Raw genomic sequence first — 23383 nt, 5'->3', positions numbered from 1 at the left:
ATTCATAGTACTGGGCTCCCTATATTGAGAAGAGAGGCCTTATGGGGCCCCCAAGGCTCCTGGGCCTGGGTGCAACCGCATCCCCTGCATCCTCTATAGTTACGCCCCTGCACTTACCTATAACAACGCTACCATCACACAGAGAAAGTTTCATTCCGTTCTGACAACCCCTTCTAGGGGAGGGATTTATTTTGACAATGAGTGTAAATTTGTTAAAACCTCCTATGAATATGGACCTACAGATATAGTAAATGTTATCATAACGCATGAATTGTCAAGTTACCTACAATGTACTATAATGTTATAAATCGAGTTATACGCCAATTATGTTAACAACTGCTACATCTGTACAAGTCATCCTTCATTTTTATTGCTGAGGGTCACCTCTGACATTATTCACTGCTCATTTGCAAAATCGGCGATAAATATTCCATTGCAGAATATCAAAAAATATCTATTTGACAACATCATAAATAATGTTAGAAAGAACAGTTTGCAGGTCATATCTTCCACTAACGCTACGGCTATAAAACTGGGATGGAGCAAAGTTGTGTGCCAATCCAGCTTAAAGTGCTGCCGGACGTGCCCACATTTCCATTTCCTAATCCAAGAATCCGGACAGTCGTGGAGAAAACAGGACATTTGGGAGCTCTGTGTAGATGTGGAGCATATCTCTATAACAATAGGAGAACCTCAGTGCACTGCACTTTCTCTATGGCAACCACAATGAACAGCCTGGGAATGGAAGCAGACTGCACTGCTAGATACATACTAATTAAGATCTGTGAGTCTCCAACACCTCTGTAACACATCTAGCTGTTCGCTCAGTAACCTTTTCACATACATGAGGTCCTTTTGATTTTCAGTACTTGTGCTAGGTTCATACATGTTTTACTTTGACTTTCTTAGGAAGTGATCCAAATGGATCAAACAACCAAAAGCATAAAAGTATAAATTTATGAAAGTCATTGACAATTGAAAGTGTAAAAAAAAGTTTATTGCAAAACTGACGCAAAATGATTTAGTGCATTTTGATGGTTTAGTCAAATCTGTTTTCAACTAACCTAATTAATAAAATATAAGTTTAAATGAATAAATCAGAGTAAGTATAAAGTTCCAGCTCTCCAGGGATGATAAAAGGATATAATCAATTAAGTAACACTTACTTTCTGGGGTGGTACTGGCATAGCGGGCCCCCCTTAAAGTCTAGCTCTGCCTTGAACTGAATCTTGGTGTGGAATAAAGTCCAAAGCCATGATTCTAGACTATCGCCATTTTATTTTTAATAGATAAATAAATACGGTACATCAAATGGGAATGCAACGCGTTTCGGAGGTTCTACCTCCTCTATCAGGTTTAGACCTTATAGAAATTTACTATCAGCCTGAGATCCAAATAGTGTATAGACTGATCACATACATTTATCATTAGCATAGAAGGTGCAACTCGTCACACCAAAAACCAAGTCCTCATACGTTTGCCTAAATGTAAAAATAAAAACATTATGACTGCTAGAATAGGAGGAAACAAAAAAGACAAAAAAAAGTTTCCTTGGGACTATGAAGCCATAAAACATCTAAAAGCTTCCTTCAAACATTGAGGGAAATGTATCAAGACAGGCATTTCCTGCGCATGTCTTCATATGAGGTGTGCCAGATCTGAAATGTTCCTAACATATTAAAAGGCACATGTCTTTGCGCACCAGACAAATCTACACCAGCTAGGAGCTGGCATAGAGTCGTAGATGTAAGCTGTAGGGTGGGCCACGAAAAAGTAGCCCAGCAACACTCTTTTATGACAGCTGTCTAAAAGAAAATCTGTCTTGCTTGTCCATTGCAACCAATCATAGTGCAGATTTCATGTTAGATCATAAAAAAATGAAAGCTGTGCTGTGATTGGTTGTTATGGGCAATAAAGACAGATTTTCTTTTAGACAGCTGTCATAGGAGCATTGTGTGGGGCTACTTTTCCATGGCCCAGTTGGTATAATGGACTCCAATTTCTGGTGTAAATTATAGTAAACGTGCTGAGACGGGGCAGCCCTTTCTCCCTCCCACTAAGTTCTGCCCATTTTTTAGGAATCTTGTGAAACGGTGTAAACTTCAATAACTCACAATTTTCGTTCAAAAATAGCACTTTGGGTCAAAATTGTGACTTTTTGTTGTCACCTTTCTGGTACAAGTCAAATAATAAATTACCCCTATTGTTTTTTTCTGAATTGTAAAAACTGCCCTGATTTTCTATTTTTACATTGAAATGAATGGGACATGCCTGTAGGACTGCTATCAATAATACGGCCGTTCTCAATACAAATAGGTTTGTGCTCAGATATAAAGATTAAAGAGGTTTCAGCGCTCCCATGAGTGCCACATCCCCTTCAATCAGCTGATTGGCGAGGATCCCACATTGTGGTCTTCCACCAATCACATATTGATGGTCTAACCTGAGGACAGGCCATCAGTTTTAAAGGGTACATAACCGCTTTAATATGGAGGCCTCTGTAACAGTCAGCTGGGACGATGGTGCAGATCATCTGGGAAGTCATCCACAGTCTTCTGCAAGAAATTCCGCGTTGAGAGTTCCTGGAATGAACACAAGTCTAACGACGGCTCCAGGGGTGTAACTATAGGTGATGCAGGGGATGCGGTTGCTCCCGGACCCTTAGATAGCCCATATCTTCTCCATATAGTAAGCTTAGTAGTATGAATAAAGCATTATAGTTGGGGGCCCTATTACAGATTTTGCATCGGGGCCCAGGAGCTTCAAGTTACGCCTTTGGACGGCTCCATACATGTATCGTAGCAGAAGACTACTTCCGATATGCTTTCCTTGCTTCAGTCATAGCAGCGGTCCCACTAAGAGAGATGTGGAAAGTGGATTTCTGCTTCTCACATGCTACTCCTCAACTTTCAATTGGGGTTTACTCTCTTTACTATCTCTTATAGGTACACAACACAAAACTGAAAGTCATGTTTCAAGGCCCCTAGGGGCCCAACTGCCATACCATCGTGTAGTGTATCCATGCCGTCCTATTCCAGTACATTATTGTTATTTCCATATAGGAAACCAGAGTTGAGATATAGTGCTGGATCAGTCTTTTTGACTACACCGTGCATAGATAAAAATATATGTGTACTACAATGCCTGGAATGGAGGGTAAAGAAAAAAAATGTTAATATAAATTCTTGTATGGGACAGTACAACTGTAACATGTAACTTCTGTATGAAATATGTGGTGTACAGAGGTACAGACAACATGGCTCCATAGACTTCTATGGGTATACTATCATGGCTCTAGGCAGCTCGGAGCTTGTATGGAACCATAATACGGTCATGTGTCTGAGATCTGATCGCTAAATAATGCAGTCCTAGATTTACTAAAACTGGAGTTAAACATTTATTCTTTGGCATACGGAGGGTTTACATTTCTTGCATTATTTCTGTGCTTCTTCCTTCAACCACAAACCCAACAATTACATCAACCCGCCTCATTATAAACCCGCCCCTATGTTGGAAGAAAGTGGTTTTACATAAGTGTTAATGACATTTTTTTCATCTCTGTCCTTAGTGGGACCAGACGTCTGGCTAACTTTTGAGAAGGCTCAAGCGTCTAATGCATCTTTGTCTGTGCTAATGAGGAGAATGTGACATTACAGCGGCTTAATCCTGCTCTGTCATGTCATGTGACATACAGAGTGAATTATTACCCTGGAGCACAAGCCGGCATCTGCAGACCTGCACAATCCTCCCCGAAGGCTGGAAGCTGGACCTTCAGAGCTGAGGAGCTAGGATAAGGCAGTGCTTGCATTAAAGAATGAATGAGAAGAAGAACTCTGAATTATCTTCATCTGGCACAATGACAAGAAGAGGCGTTGTGTCTCCTACATGAGGTCTTCTTGAAACCCTGAAGACAAAATTTAAGTTGGATTATAAGACTTAGTGCTGCCATTCAAGAGACATTTCCTTCTAAGGGGAATATAAGAGCTTCTTGCCTTACCTTGACCCTCACTGAACATTTTTGATACATAGGCCATCTAGCTGTGATCTGTGGTCTGTGACTGCTATATTCTATAATAAGACTACTTATTAAAAGGTGCCCAAATGTTGACCATGACGGCAATGTACATGAATGGAGGGGTTTCGGGGAACCAGCGGTATTCCCGCTGGAACAAGCAGGACAGCCTGGAGGATTACGTCCGTTCGGAGTGCTATGAACAGGACGGGGAAGGGAAGCAGCGCAAGTTGACACCCTTTGAGAAGCTCTCCCATGACATGTCACATGATGAGAAGACAGTCAAGGAGATGGCCCTGGGTAAAAGGATTGGTCTTTATAGGTTACGTGGGGAAATTGGAAGTGGAAACTTTTCACAAGTGAAACTTGGGATTCATGTACTTACCAAAGGTAACATTCGTGTCCATTCTATATGTTTATATGGTAATTCATAGTTTCAAAAATATACAGATGTAGCAGGCTTTAGTTTGCCCTTCATGTACAGAGGTGTCCACCCTTACCTTTCGCCAAATTTCATTATTAAATTCTCCAATTTACCATGGTAGAAGTTCAATACATTACCATGACAAGCCATTAACTGGGTAGAAGGCACATCACATCCTCTGGATAGACACAAATAGACAGATATAACAAACATCTCCCAACAGAGTATCGCGAAAAGCTGGTCATTTTGCACCACTCATCTCAGGAAATGTTGATCCAAGAGGAAAGATAAGGCAGAGCACATCTATATATTCTACAGGGGAGTAATTTTAGGCAGTAGACTGGTTGCTGTTGTACCAGCTCTTAGGGCATGAGGAGACTCAAAAGGTTACTCTGTCTCTTATGTGGAGGGTGGCCAATACTACAAATAACCCATAGTATTTTAGTTAGGGAGACAGATTTTCCCAGGAGCTTGAAGTTATGCCTTTTATTTCCTGCATTACGTCAAAGTTGGCTATAAACATAATATTAGTATCGGTTAGAATGTGTCCAATTAGTCATATGTCGGATCATTTGTAGTAATGATCTGACCATCAACATGCCAGACTAAACTGGCAGATCAGTGAAATGGGTTAAAAAATGTAAACCAATAGAGTGGGCACTTGTGCAAAGTAGCAAATAATTAGTCATTATTCGGACAATCATGCAAACCCAAACATATTGCCGGCAGCCAAACCAACCTGGCAGATCACATTTATGGCAGACAGTGGTCTGCTGTTCACCACTGCAAATGATAGTATGTGTATAATTTTCAATTATTGGTCAGCCAATGTGGTCAAAATCGACTATTTCAGACATATTTTATCTCATGGCCAGCTTAACTGCTTCCCAGTGTGTGTCGTACATGCACGGCGCACATTTAGTTTCAATGTATGGGGCAAGCTCATGAACCGAGCCCGCTCCATAAATGGTGGGTGTCAGCCACCTGTCTGAAACAGCTGCAATCAGAGATAAGTTTAATTGTTGCTCTTAATCCTTTAAATGTCACTATCAATTCTGACAGTGGCATTTAAAGGTCCTGATTAGGACTCAGATATCCAAAATAGCTTCCTATTGATGAGATGTCATGGCAGCCAAGGGTCTTCTGTAGGGACTTTGATTGCTTATTAAAACATGCCTGTGGCACGTCATAATAAGAATGCCAGTAAAAATACAGCATAAAGCAGTACTATGGTAATGAATTATACTGTATGGGGATTCAAGTGATCGCAAGTTCCGAGTCCCCTGTGGAGACAGAAAAATCAGTATTTTATTTATTTATACATAAGTGAGAACCATAAAAACAAAACCACCCAATAACATGGTGCAAATGCATTATTTTCTATTTTACCCCACCTAGAAATTTTTAAGTTCAGCCACTCATAGCGATTGGAGTTATGGCAATAGCGTAGATCAGTGTGCTTTGCTATTTTCATAACCCTGGCAGCCTTTATTGTAGCTGTGGCCAAGGCACCAGGTGGGGTCCCCATTCTAGAAGTAGGTGTGTGGCCCCCAGGGTTAGGACCCACATCTACCAGACATTTATGGCTTATCATGTGTATATGCCATAAATGTCTTAGATGGGAACGCCCTTTACGACTCCTGATAAACAACGTGTTACTTGTCATTTCAGCTTTAGCATCAAACTTATTGCACCTCTTCTGCATCTGTATGTTTTGCACTCATGTTCAAAGCAACTGGACTAATGCAAAACAGGTATTATCATCATCATGTCACACTAATATTATTAATTGTGAGAAAACAGAAGAGCAGAAAAGAAAATTAGCTTTTTTTTTTGCAGAAACAGCACCACATAATGAAGGAATAATGCAAACAAGGTTATTGGATACTGTTAGGATGTGCTCTACCTTCACTGATCCCCAGAATGATGGGGCTGTTAGAAGTTAAAAGTTGCGCCGTGCAGGAAAAAAAAAATCAGAATGGCAAGATTTAGTTTAGTTACCAAGGCCGGTAAGCATGAAAGGGGGCATTCATTATTGAATGTGTTTTTGGAAGTGAAGACTTTTTGTGATTGGTTTTCATTAAAAATTTATGACTGTTTGATTTCTGTGCTTATAATTATTTTCCAAGGCACAGCAGACTGGAGGGCTCAAATCTTAGCAAACTTCATCAGCCAGAGCAAACTAATAGCTCTCTCCTAGCCCCCTACCTTGCCCCCCTCTTGTAAATGTGCATTCACTGCCTTTCCACTCAGCTGTTAGAGAGGGTATAAGAGTGCTGGGAGATGGTGGTGGAGATCAGGAGGACAGAGAGCAGAGAAAGATACTCTAACTAATACTATTCACTCCAAGTGAATTTTCTGCTGTTAGCAGTGAGGGGGAACGGACCAGCAGCTACTCAGAGAGAGAGGATGGAGAGATAGCTGTGTAGTATTGAGTGGGCGTGGTTATGCTGCACAGCCTCTGAAAGAAGAAAGGGAGACGAGCTTTTGCATGTTCATAAGAGAGACCTGCTGATCAGTCATGGGAGCAGCCCCAGCCAGAAACTTGATTTGTAGGCTCTCCTATTTTCTAGTTCGAGGATTGAGAAAGAAAACTCAATGCAAAAAAAAACAGGGAAGGGCATCTTTTTTTTGCAGCGACTTAGGAAAGAATGTTTGTATTGATTTTTCATGTACAAAGGTTTATATAGTCTTTATATGATTTGAAGTCTTGATCTGAGTTGGCTAGGATTTTTTTGTCTTTATTTGGATCAATACTGAATGTTATTTATTGGCTGCACTAGATAGACTTTCTTCAACCTTACTATGTTACACAAATTCAGCTCTGCTATATCTGTTTTTGCAGATGTTATTGTTTTATCACAAAATTTTGAACCTCTATAGTACTTCAGCTTTGGCTGTATGAATCAGCACTTGGGATGCACACGACACATGAAGCTCCATATCATGGGTTTTCAAAAAACACCAAATCAGTTTCCTTCATCCATACTGATCCTGACTGTGCTGCCTTTTGGCAGAGGTACAAGTTCCCATCACACGCTGCACAAGATGAATGGTACATGAGTCACACTGTTAATGGTGCAGCACTTTACAGCTGCTGCTGACATTACCACAGCAGCTGGTGGAATAAATGGAACATTTATAGGTTTTTTTGTTTAGTTTTGTCAAATATTTTTTAATTGTTCTCTTTTGAACTTTGGAGATGGGCATCCTACCACAACTTATCTTACTAAAGGGCTTAGTAGTGCACTGTTCTCAACAACCCAAGTCTGGAATAAGTCAACCCTAGGGGGTACATGCTATGTCTTTTTGGCATACTCACACCAATTTATGCCCACCCATGCCTTATGGATAGTATGTAAAGTATCTTGGACAAGGTGTGTTTCAGGGGGTAAAACTATTTGGCTAGCTGGAAAATAACTTGGCTGGATATAACATGATATATAAGGAAGTTGAAGATCTTGCAATCTGTGTTTCACCCCCTAAAAGGGCCGCTCTTCTTTGGTACCTCAGCTGAGAAATAACGAAAAAAAGGAATTTCTTTCATTTCTCACACTGCACACAGAATTATATCTTGATCTACCTAACATACTTTGCCAGCTTGGCTGCAGTGTCTTTGGCCCAGTCACCCCTTTGAGAACATGCCACAGCTCCCAGTGTACCAGCACCATGTTGGGTGTCTTGGTAGCTCCCGTCCCTAGTTTTGTGCCGAACCTTATGGCGGGTCATATTGAGGATGTCACAAAAAGAGTCCCTAAGGCACCGCCCAAAGTCCCCACAGGCCCAGATACTGATTACAGTGTATGGAGAGTTCAGTATTTGGATGATAAATAGAATATTCTCACAGAACATGGCCTTGGCTACACTCTGCTCAGCCATACACTTTATATAGTGGCCAATAGGGCAGTTGTTGAGCTGAGAGCTAATCCTCCCAATTCCCTCATAAACATGCATGCTTGTTAAAGCCAGTCATGCGTGTGTTTTTGGTGTGGAGAGGAAAATAAACCACTGCCAGTCTTCTCTGGCAACTACCTCTCTCATATGAGAGTTGGGAGAAAGTTAAGAGAAAATAGGGACACCTCTATGTCTATTAGATTGCCACTAAAACCATTGGGTTAAGCCATCATATATCCAACGTGTATGGGCACCATTAGGTAAATCACTCAAATCTGCTAATTTCAGAAGGACTGGCTGACTTTCTAATGTTTATTGGGGTGTCCCAATCCCCTCCGATGGCAGATATCAGGGATTGGGCATGTATTTGGGGAGGTTAGGAGAATTAGCTGTTGATCAACAACTATCTAAAGTGTATGAAAACCTTTTGAACATGCTCATCATAGATTTGATCATTTCTTAAGAATATTTTCGAAATACAGATGTCCAAATGTGAAACTTTTCTTAAAAGGAAGTTGTCTGACTTCAAGCAACCTGATTCCATGACTTGGGTTATGGTGGGAAACTTTGTAATACAGAGTCCTATCAGATCCTTTGTAGGTTCCAAGAGCCAATCACATAACTCTAATACTGGCTGATTTCTTGTGAGGCCCCCATTCATGTGTTTTACTATTTAGTTCTAACCAGAGCAACGTACGCTGCGTCACTAGTAATGTAATGTTCATTCCCTGGTTGGAACTAAATAGTAAAGCACGTGAACGGGTCGTCACAAGAAATGACCCAGGAAGTAGCTTTTAGGATCTAACTATACCATATACATGTAGTATTTTAGCATGTGTGTCACTGTCCCTGCCATCACATGAGATCACTAGTAAATGTGTTTCCCTGGTTGGCACAACGCTGGCTTTATAGAGTTAAATATCACTTCCCAACTCTGCAAAGCCACTATTTTGTTAGAGAAATAAATCCCATGTTGGTACCAACTACATATGATCATCCACAGCAGTTTCCAGCATGGCAAACTTGCCAAACAGCACCATAGATCTCAGCTTCCTGGACTCCTGTAATTGCAAGAGGCATAAATGAAGTCTAACCACTTTTTCCCCAAGTCTCTCTTCTATTTAATGGAAATCAACATTATATTTGCTCTCTTTTCTAGAAAAAGTTGCAATAAAAATATTGGACAAGACCAAGCTAGACCAGAAGACACAGCGCCTGCTATCCCGAGAGATTTCCAGTATGGAGAAACTGCATCACCCCAACATCATCAGACTCTACGAGGTGGTGGAGACGCTGTCTAAGCTGCATCTTGTGATGGAGTATGCGGGAGGCGGGGAGCTTTTTGCCAAAATTAACGCAGACGGAAAGTTATCTGAATCAGATAGCAAAGTGATCTTCTCCCAGATAGTGTCTGCTGTGAAGCATATGGTGAGGCATGGTTTCCATATATTGTATATACTCAGCTTTATGTTTACGTTCATGACTGTGCCCCATTCGATCTTCACTGCAGGGGGTGTAGCGAGCCCACAGTGATGAGAAGAGGGGGACAAGGGATGGGTGGGGGTCCTAGAGATGAGACCCATGCAAATGTACATATATCTTTACTTGATAGGTGGTTAGGCTCTTCCTGGTGTGGAGCTGGAGAGCTGTGCTGTGTGTTCTGAGAAAATTAGTTACCTCTTGCTGCTCTTCCCTCCCCTCTCACAGCTATAACAGCCTCACACAGTGACTGAGGAAGACTGTACCATGACCCTTCCCATATCACCTGTCTAGCATATACTGCTTTATACTAGATGGGTTTGTAACATGAAGTGGTAGTGTCATATCCGTGCTGGACACAAGTACAACTTGTCTAGATCAGACGTGAAATAATGTTTCCAAGGGATAGACACAATAAACTAACACAGAAAACAATAGAATTAATAACAGAACTAAGTGGGGAAAAGGAAATCTCACCCTAAACTTGAGAGAGAAGGGATCCCTCCCTGAAAATGGAGTAATCGCCCTGATGAGGGCAGCCCCACGTCAGGAACCTGACTCTCCCTAGGTGAAAGAAGGGAACAGTGGCAAAAGGATAGATGACACTACTATATATGAATAACCACTGAAAGGTATGGCTGCAAGGTGTGCAGCAAATTTAGCTAGACTGGAAATTCAAGTTTGACAGGGAACCACAGACAGGACCAGAACAGCATAAGACAGCAATCTTCAGACAGAAGATCACAGAACAGACCAGGAACACCTTTAAATGTGTGTTTAAACAAACTTGCCCAAAAGTATAACCGGCGCCTTCTTAGAGGAGGAGCTGGAATAAATGTGTAGAGCCCTGTGTTGATTGGCTGGCTGACTGAGCTGTCTCTCCTCTCAGCCAACCAATTTGCCCACAGATAGTACAAGCAAACGGTCTATCAGCGCTGAGATGAAAGAATGCATGCACCAGCGAGATGGCGGCAAAGTCTGGGGCTGACGTAGTGACGTCACCCTGATCCTCAACTGGCGTGGTCAGCCATGACAGAGAGTTTGCAGAGAAGGAAACTACAGGCAGCTGTAAGGTAATTAAAATGTAACTTTCGCTTAATTAGACATATTACAAAGTTTTCTATATTCATGCACCTACAATTTATAATGATAGGTACAAATGTAAGTAAAAGAAGTGAAGCTAAAAAGTTATGGAAAAATTTCTCAATAAAAAGAAAAAATATTTTCTTAATAACCAGATTGAACATAGTAACCAGTGTGATAGAAAAAAAGGATCTTTTTAGTGATTTGTGATGTCACAGAGCAGGTTCCAATGCCTGGGTGCAGCATTAGAGAAGTTTCACATTACTGTTCAATAGAAACTCACAAATCCATTCCTTTGTTCTATGTTACAATCAGTTCAGCACATTCTGTCCTTCATTCATAGCAATCCATCCAAGAATTCTTTCATTATTCTTTGTCCATCTGATTAACCGCTATCCAACCACTTTTTTGTTTCTTTTCAGCATGACAACCAAATCATACATAGAGACCTAAAAGCAGAAAACGTCTTCTACACAAGTAACACATGCGTGAAGGTCGGAGACTTTGGATTTAGCACAATAAGTAAAAAAGACGAGACTCTAAACACCTTTTGTGGCTCTCCTCCATATGCTGCCCCAGAACTTTTTCGAGATGAACATTACATTGGCATTTTCGTTGATATTTGGGCATTAGGCATACTCTTATACTTTATGGTGACAGGCAGTATGCCATTCCGAGCAGACACAGTGGCCAAACTGAAAAAGTGCATTCTTGATGGGACTTATTCCATTCCACCCTATGTATCTGAACCCTGCAAGACACTGATTAAAGGGATGCTTCAGCCCGTTCCTTCGGAAAGATGCAGTGTGGATTACATCATGAACAGTGAATGGATGCATAGTATACAGTATCCAAAACCATTAGAACCCTTCGACCTGGATCCAAAACACTTGTTGGATACGAAGACCCTAAAGGACGATGAAACAGAAGTGAAAAATGCTTTGGAAAATCTGGGCATTACGGAGGATCATATTCTTAACAATCGGGGCAAAGACTCTCGCAGCTCAATCACTGGGATTTATCGGATCGTTCTTCACAGAGTCCAGAAGAAAAGAGCGGTGGAAAGTGTCCCATTAATAACAAATCCAGAACCAAAAGAAAAGACCACAAAGAGGCCTCACCGAACCCGCCGAGAAATCAGGCACACGTCTAAATTTTGTTCCATTTTATAAAATGCTTTCAGTTTTTGACAAAACTAGCTGAAATGCCCGAGACATGAGAGGCTGCTTACTTTTTTAATCTTTTTACACAAATTTACAGTGATGCCTTTAATACCGTTTTGCAGATATTTCACCCTCAAATAGTCGCTATGTTTGTATAAATGATTTGCTCTGAGGGATTTAAGAGTGCCAATGCTGTCACACAGCAAATCCACAAGGACACAATAATACAATAGGCAACAATCGCTAAATGCCATCCTCCACTGTATCACACCCCTAATGTTGCAAGAATAAACTCAAGGTTAAGTGAAGGGATACTATGACATTAAAAATGTTGGGGTACTTATATATTTTTTAATATTTTTCTTCCCCCATCTCTTAAGTTCCTGCTGCCCTTACTAGTCCTGGTCTACCAATTCAGATTTGTAGGCAATGACCAACACCTTACAAGGCTGTCATACAATATTGGTCATTTCTTTTTTTGCAAAAGACTGATTATCTGAATCTGCAGATCAGAGTTACTAGTAGTACATGTTCCAAAGTCACTTGTGGATATACATTGTGAATATGTTAAATGAATGCTCCAGGTAAAACTGTCTTATATCTAGCGCAGGAGTTGAGGGGGCAAGACACGGGGAATCACTCTTTGGTGTTCTTTAAGTTAAGTATCGCCCCTTACTTTTCATTTCTTAAAGGGGTTCTTCAGAAATTTTACTATTGATGATCTTTTTTCAGGATAGGTCATCAATAGTTGACCAGCAGGGGTCTGCCACTCAGGATCCCCACCAATCAGATGTTCGCCGAGCCCAATGTCATTGCGTACAGAGCATAGCCAGAAGCAGACGGCACTGTTCACACTGCTGCGGCTTGGGTTGGTATTGCAAACAAAGCTGTTGACTCCTGAGGATAGGTCATCAACAGTAAAAGTTCAACCCCTTTAAGGCCCTCATACATATTAGGGTATAGTTGTTTGAACCCACTGATTTTAGAATTAGTGACGTTGGATTTTAACACCAAATTTTTTTGTTCCCCAGGAGATAAGCTGTCTGACTGCGGCTTACCTCCCTAAAACACATGAAAGTGGCCAAACGAACATTCATGTGTGGGGAAGTTGAGGGAAACAGCTGTTGACAGAACAGTCATTCAGCCGTTGTTGGTAAATCGGAACCTTTAAAATTACAATGTATCCGTTTTGTCCGAAGTGTCCTCTTAAGGCAATCTTTTCACTAGTGCCACGTTTCCATTTTTAATGGATCTGTTTTTTAACAGATCGAGCTGAAAAACATAACATCTGCTGTTTGACTTCTACTTTGATGTTTAAAATGACATCAGATTTCCATTATTTTTTACCATGTAGAAGAAGCACACCAGGTTACGGTATTACTTCTTCTTCCTGACAGAATAGAGGCTATCTGATGGTTTTTGGCCATGGAAACCACCAATGCGAACAGAGCCTATTGCTTACTCTTGTGACCAATCCCCATTATTGCAGTTCACACTAGTAATGACATGGCTTGGTTTAGAATAACGAGTCCTGATGGACACCATTGATTTATATTAGGGTTCTGGTAGTTTTGGCGCCAAGAAAATTGCTGTAGACTCCATCGAGTATGAGTATACAGTTAAATAATTCTTCCATTCAGTGCTTCAGTCGTGTAACCAGCTGCTAGTCGATGAGATGGAGAACAGCATGCCGAGTTAAGTTACCTATATAGAAGTCTGACTCTAGTGCCTTGCTGGGGGTCATTATGTTCACAATTTTGGGACGATGATAACAGCTTTTTGGGGAGACTTTGGTATAATGTGATCCAATACTGCATTGTTGGATGATGATTGCATCTACATATTAAGGCTTATTGGGTGGGATTGCACTTTAGTTACCTGTAGGTTAAGCAAATTTCTAAAGATGCCATAGTTATTAGATGATTTAGGTTAGGTGCACACTAGCCTCAATGCAAGTTGCCCCCAAGGGACTCCCAATATACAGGGACTCTGCACACTGGCATGTATTGACATGTCCTTGTTCGTGAAATCGACAAGAATAGAGCATGGCATGATTTTTTTCACAAGGACCACGGTTCCATGCGAAAAACTGTCCGGGTATAATTTTTGATATATAGGGGGCATTAGGTTGGACATGCTGTATTCTTCCAGTCTGATTGTATTGTTTTGCCTGATAGGTGCCAGTGAGAATTGTGAAAAATCACAATGATATAGCCCAACCTACTCGAAGTTTTCCATATTTTTCTCTTACATATCCTAATTTTCATATTGAATCATAGATTCAGACATTAATGGTCATTTTTACTGATATCTGCAGCTTTGCTTAGATTAAAACTGCTGGCAGTGACATACAACGTTCCTAGGCATATCTAGCTGCTCTGCAGCATAATGCTTAGGAGCAACTGTGATGTTCCTACGTCTTTACAAAGCAATCCTCTAAGATGGACATATCCTTTACATTTTGGTTAAACTGTAGGTTTCTGACATTCATAGACAGGTTACTTTCACATTAGAAGACATTACCTAGTCTGATACTGTATAACTCAGCGGATGGTTGCTCATCTGTTAATTTTGGGTCGGACCACGTGAGAAGCTTGGAGAATTGTGATATTGATGGGTCCAGGGTTAAAATAGCATTGCAAGCAGCAGTTCATTTACAGCTGGAATAAAGCAGCGGTATTTAAGAATTGCCGGTCAGTATTCTGTATTGACTTGAGACATCAGGTAAGTGAATACGTCACAATTTACAGGTCTTCATTGTATTTAGGTTACTTAATAAATATGATAGACAGATCGCTGTAATCTGCGGATTTCACTCTATGCATTAGAATGGGTGAAATCCACAGTGAAAATCCACGGCATAATTTGATAGGCTGTGGATTTTAAATCCTCACCACAGGTCTGTTCTGCTGCAAATTTGTTTTGCAGCATGTGGATGGGATTTACTAAAATCTCATCCACTATGCTGCTAGCGTGAACACTAAGGATCTTCTGAACGCAATTACGCTGCAGAAAATCCGCTGCATTTATGCCTCATCTGGATGTACTTTTAAGATATCCCTGAAGTACCTGCCTAGTACATTATTCATTAGTCACATAAAGCATTACTTCTATGGGCGAATATCATCATCATGCAGTCGTAACTAGAGATGAGCGAGTATACTCGCTAAGGCACATTACTCGAGCGAGTAGTGCCTTAGCCGAGTATCTGCCCGCTCGCCTCTAAAGATTCGGGGGCCGGCGCGGGTGACAGGTGAGTTGCGGGGGGGAGAGAGGGAGAGAGAGATCTCCCCTCCGTTCCTCCCCGCCAGCCCCTGAATCTTTAGAGACGAGCGGGGAGATACTCGCTAAGGCACTTCTTGCTCCAGTAATGTGCCTTAGCGAGTATACACGCTCATCTCTAGTCGTAACCATACAGTGGCCTATGACTCCGTGTGTCTCCTTACAGGTTCCATTATTAATTAAACTCTATTCCTAGTCTTACCCCTCTTAACAAACAGCACATAACCTAGACATGCTTTTTCCTTGCACTTTGCCTACTCAAGTTGTGTTGACATCTGTGTCAGAAGTTCAGTTCGGAGCTGTCAACACAGATTCAGCACAAAATGTCCGGGAAAATGCTAAGTGGCATGTCGAAAGCCCAACAAACCCCATTATAGTCAATGGGTCTGTTCATTTCCATCAAAGGACAGATCTATTCCCAGCTGAAATTCCATTTTCCAGTTCCCATAACGACTCATAGAATGGTAGAGTTGGAAGGGACCTCCAGGGTCATCGGGTCCAACCCCCTGCTTAGTGGGGTTGGACCCGATAAATGGAATGGAATTCTCAAACGAATCAAGGAATGGAATGCTCAAACGCAAATGTGAATACCCTGAATGTGAATACCTTACCCTACTTCTTTTCATCCATGGTCTCCTGTGTGGACTTCTCATTATTCCATTCGCTTGAGTTGGAGGCACCCAAAACAAGTCTGGGAAGCAAGCAGAGGCAGACTGTTGTATGGCAGATAGTATTTCCTGTGACCATTTCAATGCATCTAATGAAGTGCTGGCCACTCGGAAAGAAATTCAAGTGGTTTCAAGACAACCAGAAGTCACATAATGGACAAAGTACACTAATAGGAAACAAACATTCTACAAATTTGTATAATACTAAACCTTGTGATCGCAGCCGCTGCAGTGGAGTTACATATTAAGACATTTGGTGTCATTTTTGACTGTCCCAGATAAAGTCTACATAGACACATGAACAGGTTAATTTTTGATAAATGTTACTTAGTTTTTGTCTTTAAATATGTTTATTACATAACAGAATTAACAGTTTAAAGATAGAAAACGAATCCTTATATTTTTGGTTGACACCCTATAGAAGTATATAGTGTTTGGCATACTGATAAGATTTCATACTAGACTTTTTATAACATCAGGTGGCTTTTTTGGTATTTTCGTAAGTCTGTCCTTTGCAAGCTTTTACAGTTATTGGTGACTACTGTTTGGCAGGATGATTTTTTTTGGAAATCACTATTTTTGATAGAAATAGTCTTCCAGAGTATATTTTGGATTGTAGCATTTTAAGGACTTAAATACTGGGTGATCATGATATCCGAAAAGACTTTTATGCTTTATTAGATTTACTGCTTTGCCATAAAGCAAAAATGTTGCTCTGGTTCTCTTATGAGGGTGCAACAGTAACTTCTTACATTTCATTAGCACGCTTTAGGTTTGCACACACAAGATGAGAACGGGATTTATTAATACTGAAGCAGACAATGATTTCTGCTGAGTGACATGGAGGCCGATAGAGAGGAACGGATTGAATTTTGAAAAAATCCACCCACCTGCAACTTTTGCACAATCATTCTTGCTTTCTAAGACCGATACACACCAGCGTATTCTAGCAATATTTATGTATCTGTAATATGGACGAGTGGCCCACCTGACGAGGGGCCTCCTGACTAACTCCAAGCATCATAGGAATCTATGGAGTTTGGGTCAGGAGCCCCACAGGCAGAACAAGACACATGTTCCTATTACGGATGCATAAACGCAGCAGGAACATGTTGGTGTGAAAGCGGCCTTAGAAGTAAATGTAAATCAAGAAAAGGCCAAAAAAAAGTTAAATTTACTTCCAAAGAGAAAAGGTATAAGAAAGCTGCATAAATCAAATCAAACTACAATTTGCATTAAGCTACTGGGGGCATACATTACTCATGCAGCCGTGAAGCACTATCCTAAGGGTTGCCATTTATTTGCCTCACACTTGGCACTTCTTCGGTAGGCCGTATTTACACAGGTGTAGGCCAGTGAAAATATGACAGTTTTTATATTTTTTTTGCTGCATGTCGAATGCATTAAAAACACACAACTTCGTAACAGAAAAATCGTAAGTGGATCCAACAGTAAAATTCACTTGCGAAGGTGATGCGTTTTTTTTAATGCTCCCATAGGAAATATTGGGCCATTCTTAAACAATAGTTGTTTCTAAAATAAGACTTGCTGCAATTTTTCAATCTAAGACCATTGGTCCGAGAGAAAAATCGCTCAGGTGTGAAATCAACGGGTTCTTTTCCAGTCCGAGTTTCATCTACAGTGCAATCGGACGGATCTCACGTGGGAATATCACCGTTAAGACGGCCTAAGTGTTAAAAGCACTAGTCCTTTTTAGGGCCTTTTAAGGGATTTGGAGGATATAAAATACAAAGATCAGCTTTTTTTTTTCAATTCTAAAAATAGCATCACTTTTTTTTTTTAATCTGGTATAATCCTTTCAAGGCTCGGGCACCATGGCGACTTTTGCTCACGCTATTTCTTATTTGGAAAGATGTGGGAGGTTGAAACTAATTGCAAAAAATCCTGAGCATATTTTTATGTTTGCTATATAACGTTTTTCCTCATTTGAATAACATTGTGGTCAACCATCCGCCGCATGACCAAAAATCGCCATGAAATCTTAGCCTGAAAAGTTTTTCTCCTTAGCTTTGCCTTTCAGTTCTTTTTTTACTGTCATGACCTGCAATGCACTGAATCCTGCCTTCCCAATAGAGATTATTTAGTCTAGACCCTGCATTGAAATCCATCCTTTTGTACACAGCGGCTTGTAGCGCCTCCTGTAGTCCATTTTGGTAAGGCAATTTGGTTGGCTGAGATCTCTTGGTAATAACCTTTGCTTTGCCATGCATTGCAGGTACATGTGGTACTCAAGAGCTGAAAGGTGACCTTCAGGAACCGGACAGGATTGGGGAGAACCCAAAGTCCTGATGAAGGAACTGTAGACTTCTCATTACAATGGGTTCCGAAAGCGGAAGGGCAAGAATGACGCGGCTCAGTGTCATTGTATTTTCACCTTGCACATATACAGTGTAGCAGAAAAATATGACAGGAGGCCAATATTGTTTGATGACTCAAATGACAGATCCCGGTTGTACGCTCCCTCCTATTATATCCAATGAGTAGTGGAGAATGTGGAAGCCTCACAAACCGCCTGTCCATTATAGGAAATACGCTTCTACTCTTCGGTGCCAGGATGCAACATGAAGGATAGTAAAGGCATGTCAAGGCTTCTTGGGTTGTCGCCAACGTTGGCACCACATCCTCGAGACTCTTGAGTGCAGTTTGCACCCTTGTGTGTGTATTTGGCAGCAATATTCCACCTGGCTCTATACTGTATCGTTCACTGGTTTATGGGCATGTGCACTTTAACCTCATTTTGCATTTTCTCTACCTGTAAAATTATTGTATCACATTTTATTGACTATTTAAATATTGTATTATTTTGCATTGTCTGTGTTTTTCTTTAGTGCATGCTGAAGGACTGCATTAATGACACCCATTGTAATTCAGTGCAGGTTGTATTGAACGCCTTGCAGTGGTATTTTGGTCTCTGCTGTTAAATGTGTTCTATAAATCACTATTTTACTATTATTTGGACACTGTCATGATTGCGTAATTTCAACAGTACAACTTCAATAAAGCGACTGGGTTTGGTAAAGGAGTCAAGAATTCACGGGATGCAGGTGGAGTTGCAGTTCCTGCAGGGGAAATGCATTGCAAGGCTACCATCCAAATGCAATGCAAGGAGAGGCTGGGTCTGCCAGAACACAAACTGCTGATAGGACCACATTGTGACATCCATATACTATAAGAGGACATATGGACAGAGGATGTACTAGTAGGACGATGCCTTTAAAGGGGTTGTGCCGTGAAAAGAGATTATCCCCCATCTAGAGGACAGTAGATAAGTATCTGATTGGTGGCTGTCTAGCCACTGGGACCCCTACTAATCATGGGAACATGGTCCCGAGTGTTCCTACATTAGTTTATATGGGACTGCCACCGATAGAAGCACTCAGTTATTTTGGCACTCCTATTGAAATTAATAGAGCAATACATTCAGTGTAGAAAACAAAATAGTCACATAAACTTTTTTTTTCTTCTTTCTTTCAATAAAACAAGATTTACTATGGGAAAAACGTAAAAAAATATATATTTTTTTTTTTTAAACGACGAAATTGGTATTGCGCACTATTAACAACAAAGATTATTATGAATCCTATCCCGTAAGGTACACGGCGGTAAAAAAAATAATAAAATCTATGCGAGAAATATTGATTTTGAGCACCTTGCCTCCCAAAAAGCAGAATAAAAAAAAAATTATAAAAAAAAGATCAAATAGTCATATGTACCCCAAAGTGGTAGAAATAAAAAAGTCAACTCCTCTTGCAAAAAAATAAAGCCTTCAGTCTGCTCAATAGAGATAAAAATTAAAAAGCAGCGTCTCTCTGCATATGGTACAGCAAAGAAATTTTTTTCATATTAAAAATGTTTTTTATTATAGAAAAAAATATATTATATAGATATACACACGCAGATACATTTGATTGCACCATAAAGCCAGGCTCACATGACTGTATTGGAATAGCATACTATGCGGGCTCTGTACACACGTGTGATACGCAGTAACTCGCAGGCAATCAATTACATGGTCTTACGCAGTTTCGCTTACATTAGTCTGTCAGAATTGTGTAATCTGCAAGGGCAAAACACAGCGTGTGCTATTTTGCTGCCTATATATGTGCAATAGAGCCTATTGTTCTCTGTTACACATATATTATATATATATATATATATATATATATATGCGCACAATTGCATTATGTATTGGCTGCGGGTATACACGCCATCAGGGAAATATGAACAAAAAAAACAAACAAGTGTACCGAGCCTCCTGATTGGCTGGAATCGGCACATGTGACGGGGCGGAGCTATGCGATGACACGTACAAGGGGGCGGAGCCAGAACGCCGCTGCTGCCGAACCGAGCCGAAGGGAAAAGACCCATCTGCGCAAGCGCGTCTAATCGTGCGATTAGACGCTGAAGTTAGACGGCACCATGGCGACGGGGACGCTAGCAACGGAGCAGGTAAGTGAATAACTTCTGTATGGCTCATATTTAATGCACGATGTACATTACAAAGTGTATTAATATGGCCATACAGAAGTGCTTAACCCCACTTGCTGCCGCGAGACAACCCCTTTAATGTCATTTATACTGCACAAGAAATTTAAAAAAAAATGCCAGAATTGCTTTAATCACTACAGCTCCCAAAAACGACAAAGATCAAAAAGTCACTTGCCCACTTAAAATGGTACCAATGACCACATCAACTTATCCTACAATCAGTCACACAGCTCCATAGACAGAAAAGTTACCCCTCAAAATATGGTGATGCAAGAAAATAAAATTTCTATTAAAAATGCTTTTATTAGGCAAGTGTTAAAAAATCTACATAAATTTGGTATTGCTGCAATCTTACTGACTTGCAGAATTCAGATGACTTATCATTTATACTACATGGTGGTGAACGGAGTACAGGGAAAAGAAAAGTGGCAGTAATTTGAACAGCTCAGCTCCTAAAAACACTATCCCGTAAAAGACGAGCCCTCACACGTAGATGGAATATTAAAAGTTACAGTTCTCTAAATATGGCAATGGAAAGTTTTTACAAAAATAGTAAAACATAAAAACCCACAGAATACTGTTAACATGCCATTTTAGACCACGTGATGAATGCAATATGCACAAAACCAGTACGACGGAATGTTACAACCCAGGCTCAGCTCCCTGGCCTGCTCCATACACCACCGTCCCCTGCCACTAGAGGGCATACATGTACTCCCTCTTACAGGGCAGGGGCTAAAGGGAATGTGCTGCTTTTTTTTTCCACTACTCATTTAAAAATTAAGTAATCTTTTCTCATGATGACCAGCAGGGTAAGCTACTATGGAAATATGGTGATGAACAACCTGGGAAATTGTTGCTGTAATTTTAGGTTGGCCCTTTTGCCTACTGTTGACATCACAGCTCCCCTCGCCTTGTGACCGTGTGCAAAAGGAGGGGAGATCAACCCTATTTTCATCTGCACAAGGAAAGACTAGAAGAAATGGGATGAAACTGAAAAGGAGGAGACAAATTAGATATTAGACACTGAGAGGGATCAATGAGTGGAACAGGTTACCACAGGAGGTGGTGAGTTCTCCTTCAATGGAAGTGTTCAAACAAAGGCTGGATAAATATTTCTGGGATGATTTAGTGAATCCTGCACTGAGCAGGGGGGGTTGGACCCGATGACCCTGGAGGTCCCTTCCAACGCTACCATTCTAGGTCCTTGGTCTGCTAATTGAGCGCACATATAGCAATCCCCTTAAAATGTTTCATTAGTGTAGGGTTAAGGTAAAGACAGAATTGAGTTCCTTCTGCAGAATTCTATTCTGGACTGGCTGGAAATCCTCTCAGAAAGGGCTCATTCCTTCCTGCGCTCCCATCAGCGATAATAGACAAAGCCCAGATTAGTGCACTTCTGAATTCCATCGGATGATGAAAGCACCAAATAAAGCAGGTCACATAATCACAAAACTCAGCTCCAGTTACAACACCCTACAGTCCACCACCTGTCCGAGATCTGTTGGAATCCTTAAAAGAGCAGAGATAACCCCAAGCAGCAGCTACCTCAGCATCCTCCAACCGGTCTTATGGACAGGAAACAGGAACTGAGGAGGTGAAGGGTATGCCTGCTTTTAAAGAGATCTGGGAGGATCCCGTTTCCAGTCTGGATGGGAAGTGGTCTCACTGGTGCTGCCATGGACTCCTAGAAAATAGATTACCAGTAGAGATGAGCAAGTATACTCGCAAAGGCACATTATTAGAGCGAGTAGTGCCTTAGCTGAGTATCTCCCCGCTCATCTCTAAAGATTCGGGGGCCGGTGGGGAGATCTCTCTCCCCTTGCAACTCACCTGTCAGCGGCGCCCAAATCTTGAGACGAGTGGGGAAGATACTTGGCTAAGGCACTACTTGCTCAAGTAATGTGCCTTAGCAAGTATACTTGCTCATCTCCAATTACTAGTAATCTTGTTGTTCCCAGGCACCATTCCAGGTTCATAAAGGCCTTTGAGGTTCTAAAAGATAATACCCCTTAAAATGCCTCCATTTTGGAAAATTGTTGGTGTAAAAGAACCCATTCTATTATTTTTTTTTAATGCAAGTTCTACCTGGATCAGCTACAGACAGAACTCACATGGTAATAAATCCACCATGTGAATATGCCTTTATTGAAGGGGGGGGGGGGGGGGGGGGGGGGGAAGAGAATAAAAAAAAAAAAAAAAGTGTGTACTTTTAGTTCTACAAGTTAAGTTTATGGGCTAAAAGTAGATGACCTGCTGAGTGCAGAGATGTGTTTTACTTACCTTCCTAGTTGTTGCACTGATGTCCAGCACTGGAAGCCACCGCTCAGTGCATTGAATGGTGCACTAAATAGTCCATCCATTATAATTTAAACAGGTGGACTACTTTACAGAACCACTCGCTCCGCTGAGCTCAGAGGGCTAAAAGTAGGTGACAATCTCTTTAGTTTCTGTGAAGCACTTAAACAGGTTTTGTAAATCGGTTTGAAAACGGAGGATTTTTAAACTGGGGAGATATTTCTAATATATACATCCCCCAAAGTCACTCCAAAACGAAAAAAAATAAATTAAATAAAGAAAAAGCTTTACGAAATTACTGCTTAAAGTAATATGTCAAGTTTGAAAAATTGGGATTGGTTAGGAAGGCTGGAACAAAATAGCAAGTTGATCCAGCAGCACTCCTTCCAATATCCCTTTTGCGAGAGGCAGTCAGCCATGCCCAGCCAACATCCAGGAATCATGGACCTCCAATTCCCAATGTAGATCAATTGCAAAGCAATAAAGCGGTGTATATCAAAAAATAAAGAACTTTATTGCTCCATGTTAAAGGCAACGTTTCAACCACTAGGTCTTAATTTTAACCCTAACT

General features: G+C 40.9%; 1 protein-coding gene across 3 annotated transcripts in view; it reads left to right on the top strand.

Moving 5' to 3' along the window:
• Positions 1–18978, top strand: part of NIM1K (NIM1 serine/threonine protein kinase) — a 91062-nt gene extending 72084 nt beyond the window's left edge. For all 3 annotated transcript variants that reach the window (XM_066602755.1, XM_066602756.1, XM_066602754.1), the window contains 3 exons: positions 3569–4402; positions 9490–9758; positions 11315–18978. In XM_066602755.1, the coding sequence (XP_066458852.1) occupies positions 4102–4402; positions 9490–9758; positions 11315–12064 (1320 nt within the window). In that variant the 5' untranslated portion in view covers positions 3569–4101 and the 3' untranslated portion in view covers positions 12065–18978. The remainder of the gene's footprint in view (positions 1–3568; positions 4403–9489; positions 9759–11314) is intronic.
• Positions 18979–23383: the final 4405 nt, after the last annotated feature.

This window comes from Eleutherodactylus coqui, chromosome 5 (assembly GCF_035609145.1).
Source record: "Eleutherodactylus coqui strain aEleCoq1 chromosome 5, aEleCoq1.hap1, whole genome shotgun sequence".
NCBI lineage: Eukaryota > Metazoa > Chordata > Amphibia > Anura > Eleutherodactylidae > Eleutherodactylus > Eleutherodactylus coqui.
The sequence above is the reverse complement of the archived record's forward strand: the minus strand, read 5'-3'. Positions and strand labels throughout refer to the sequence as shown.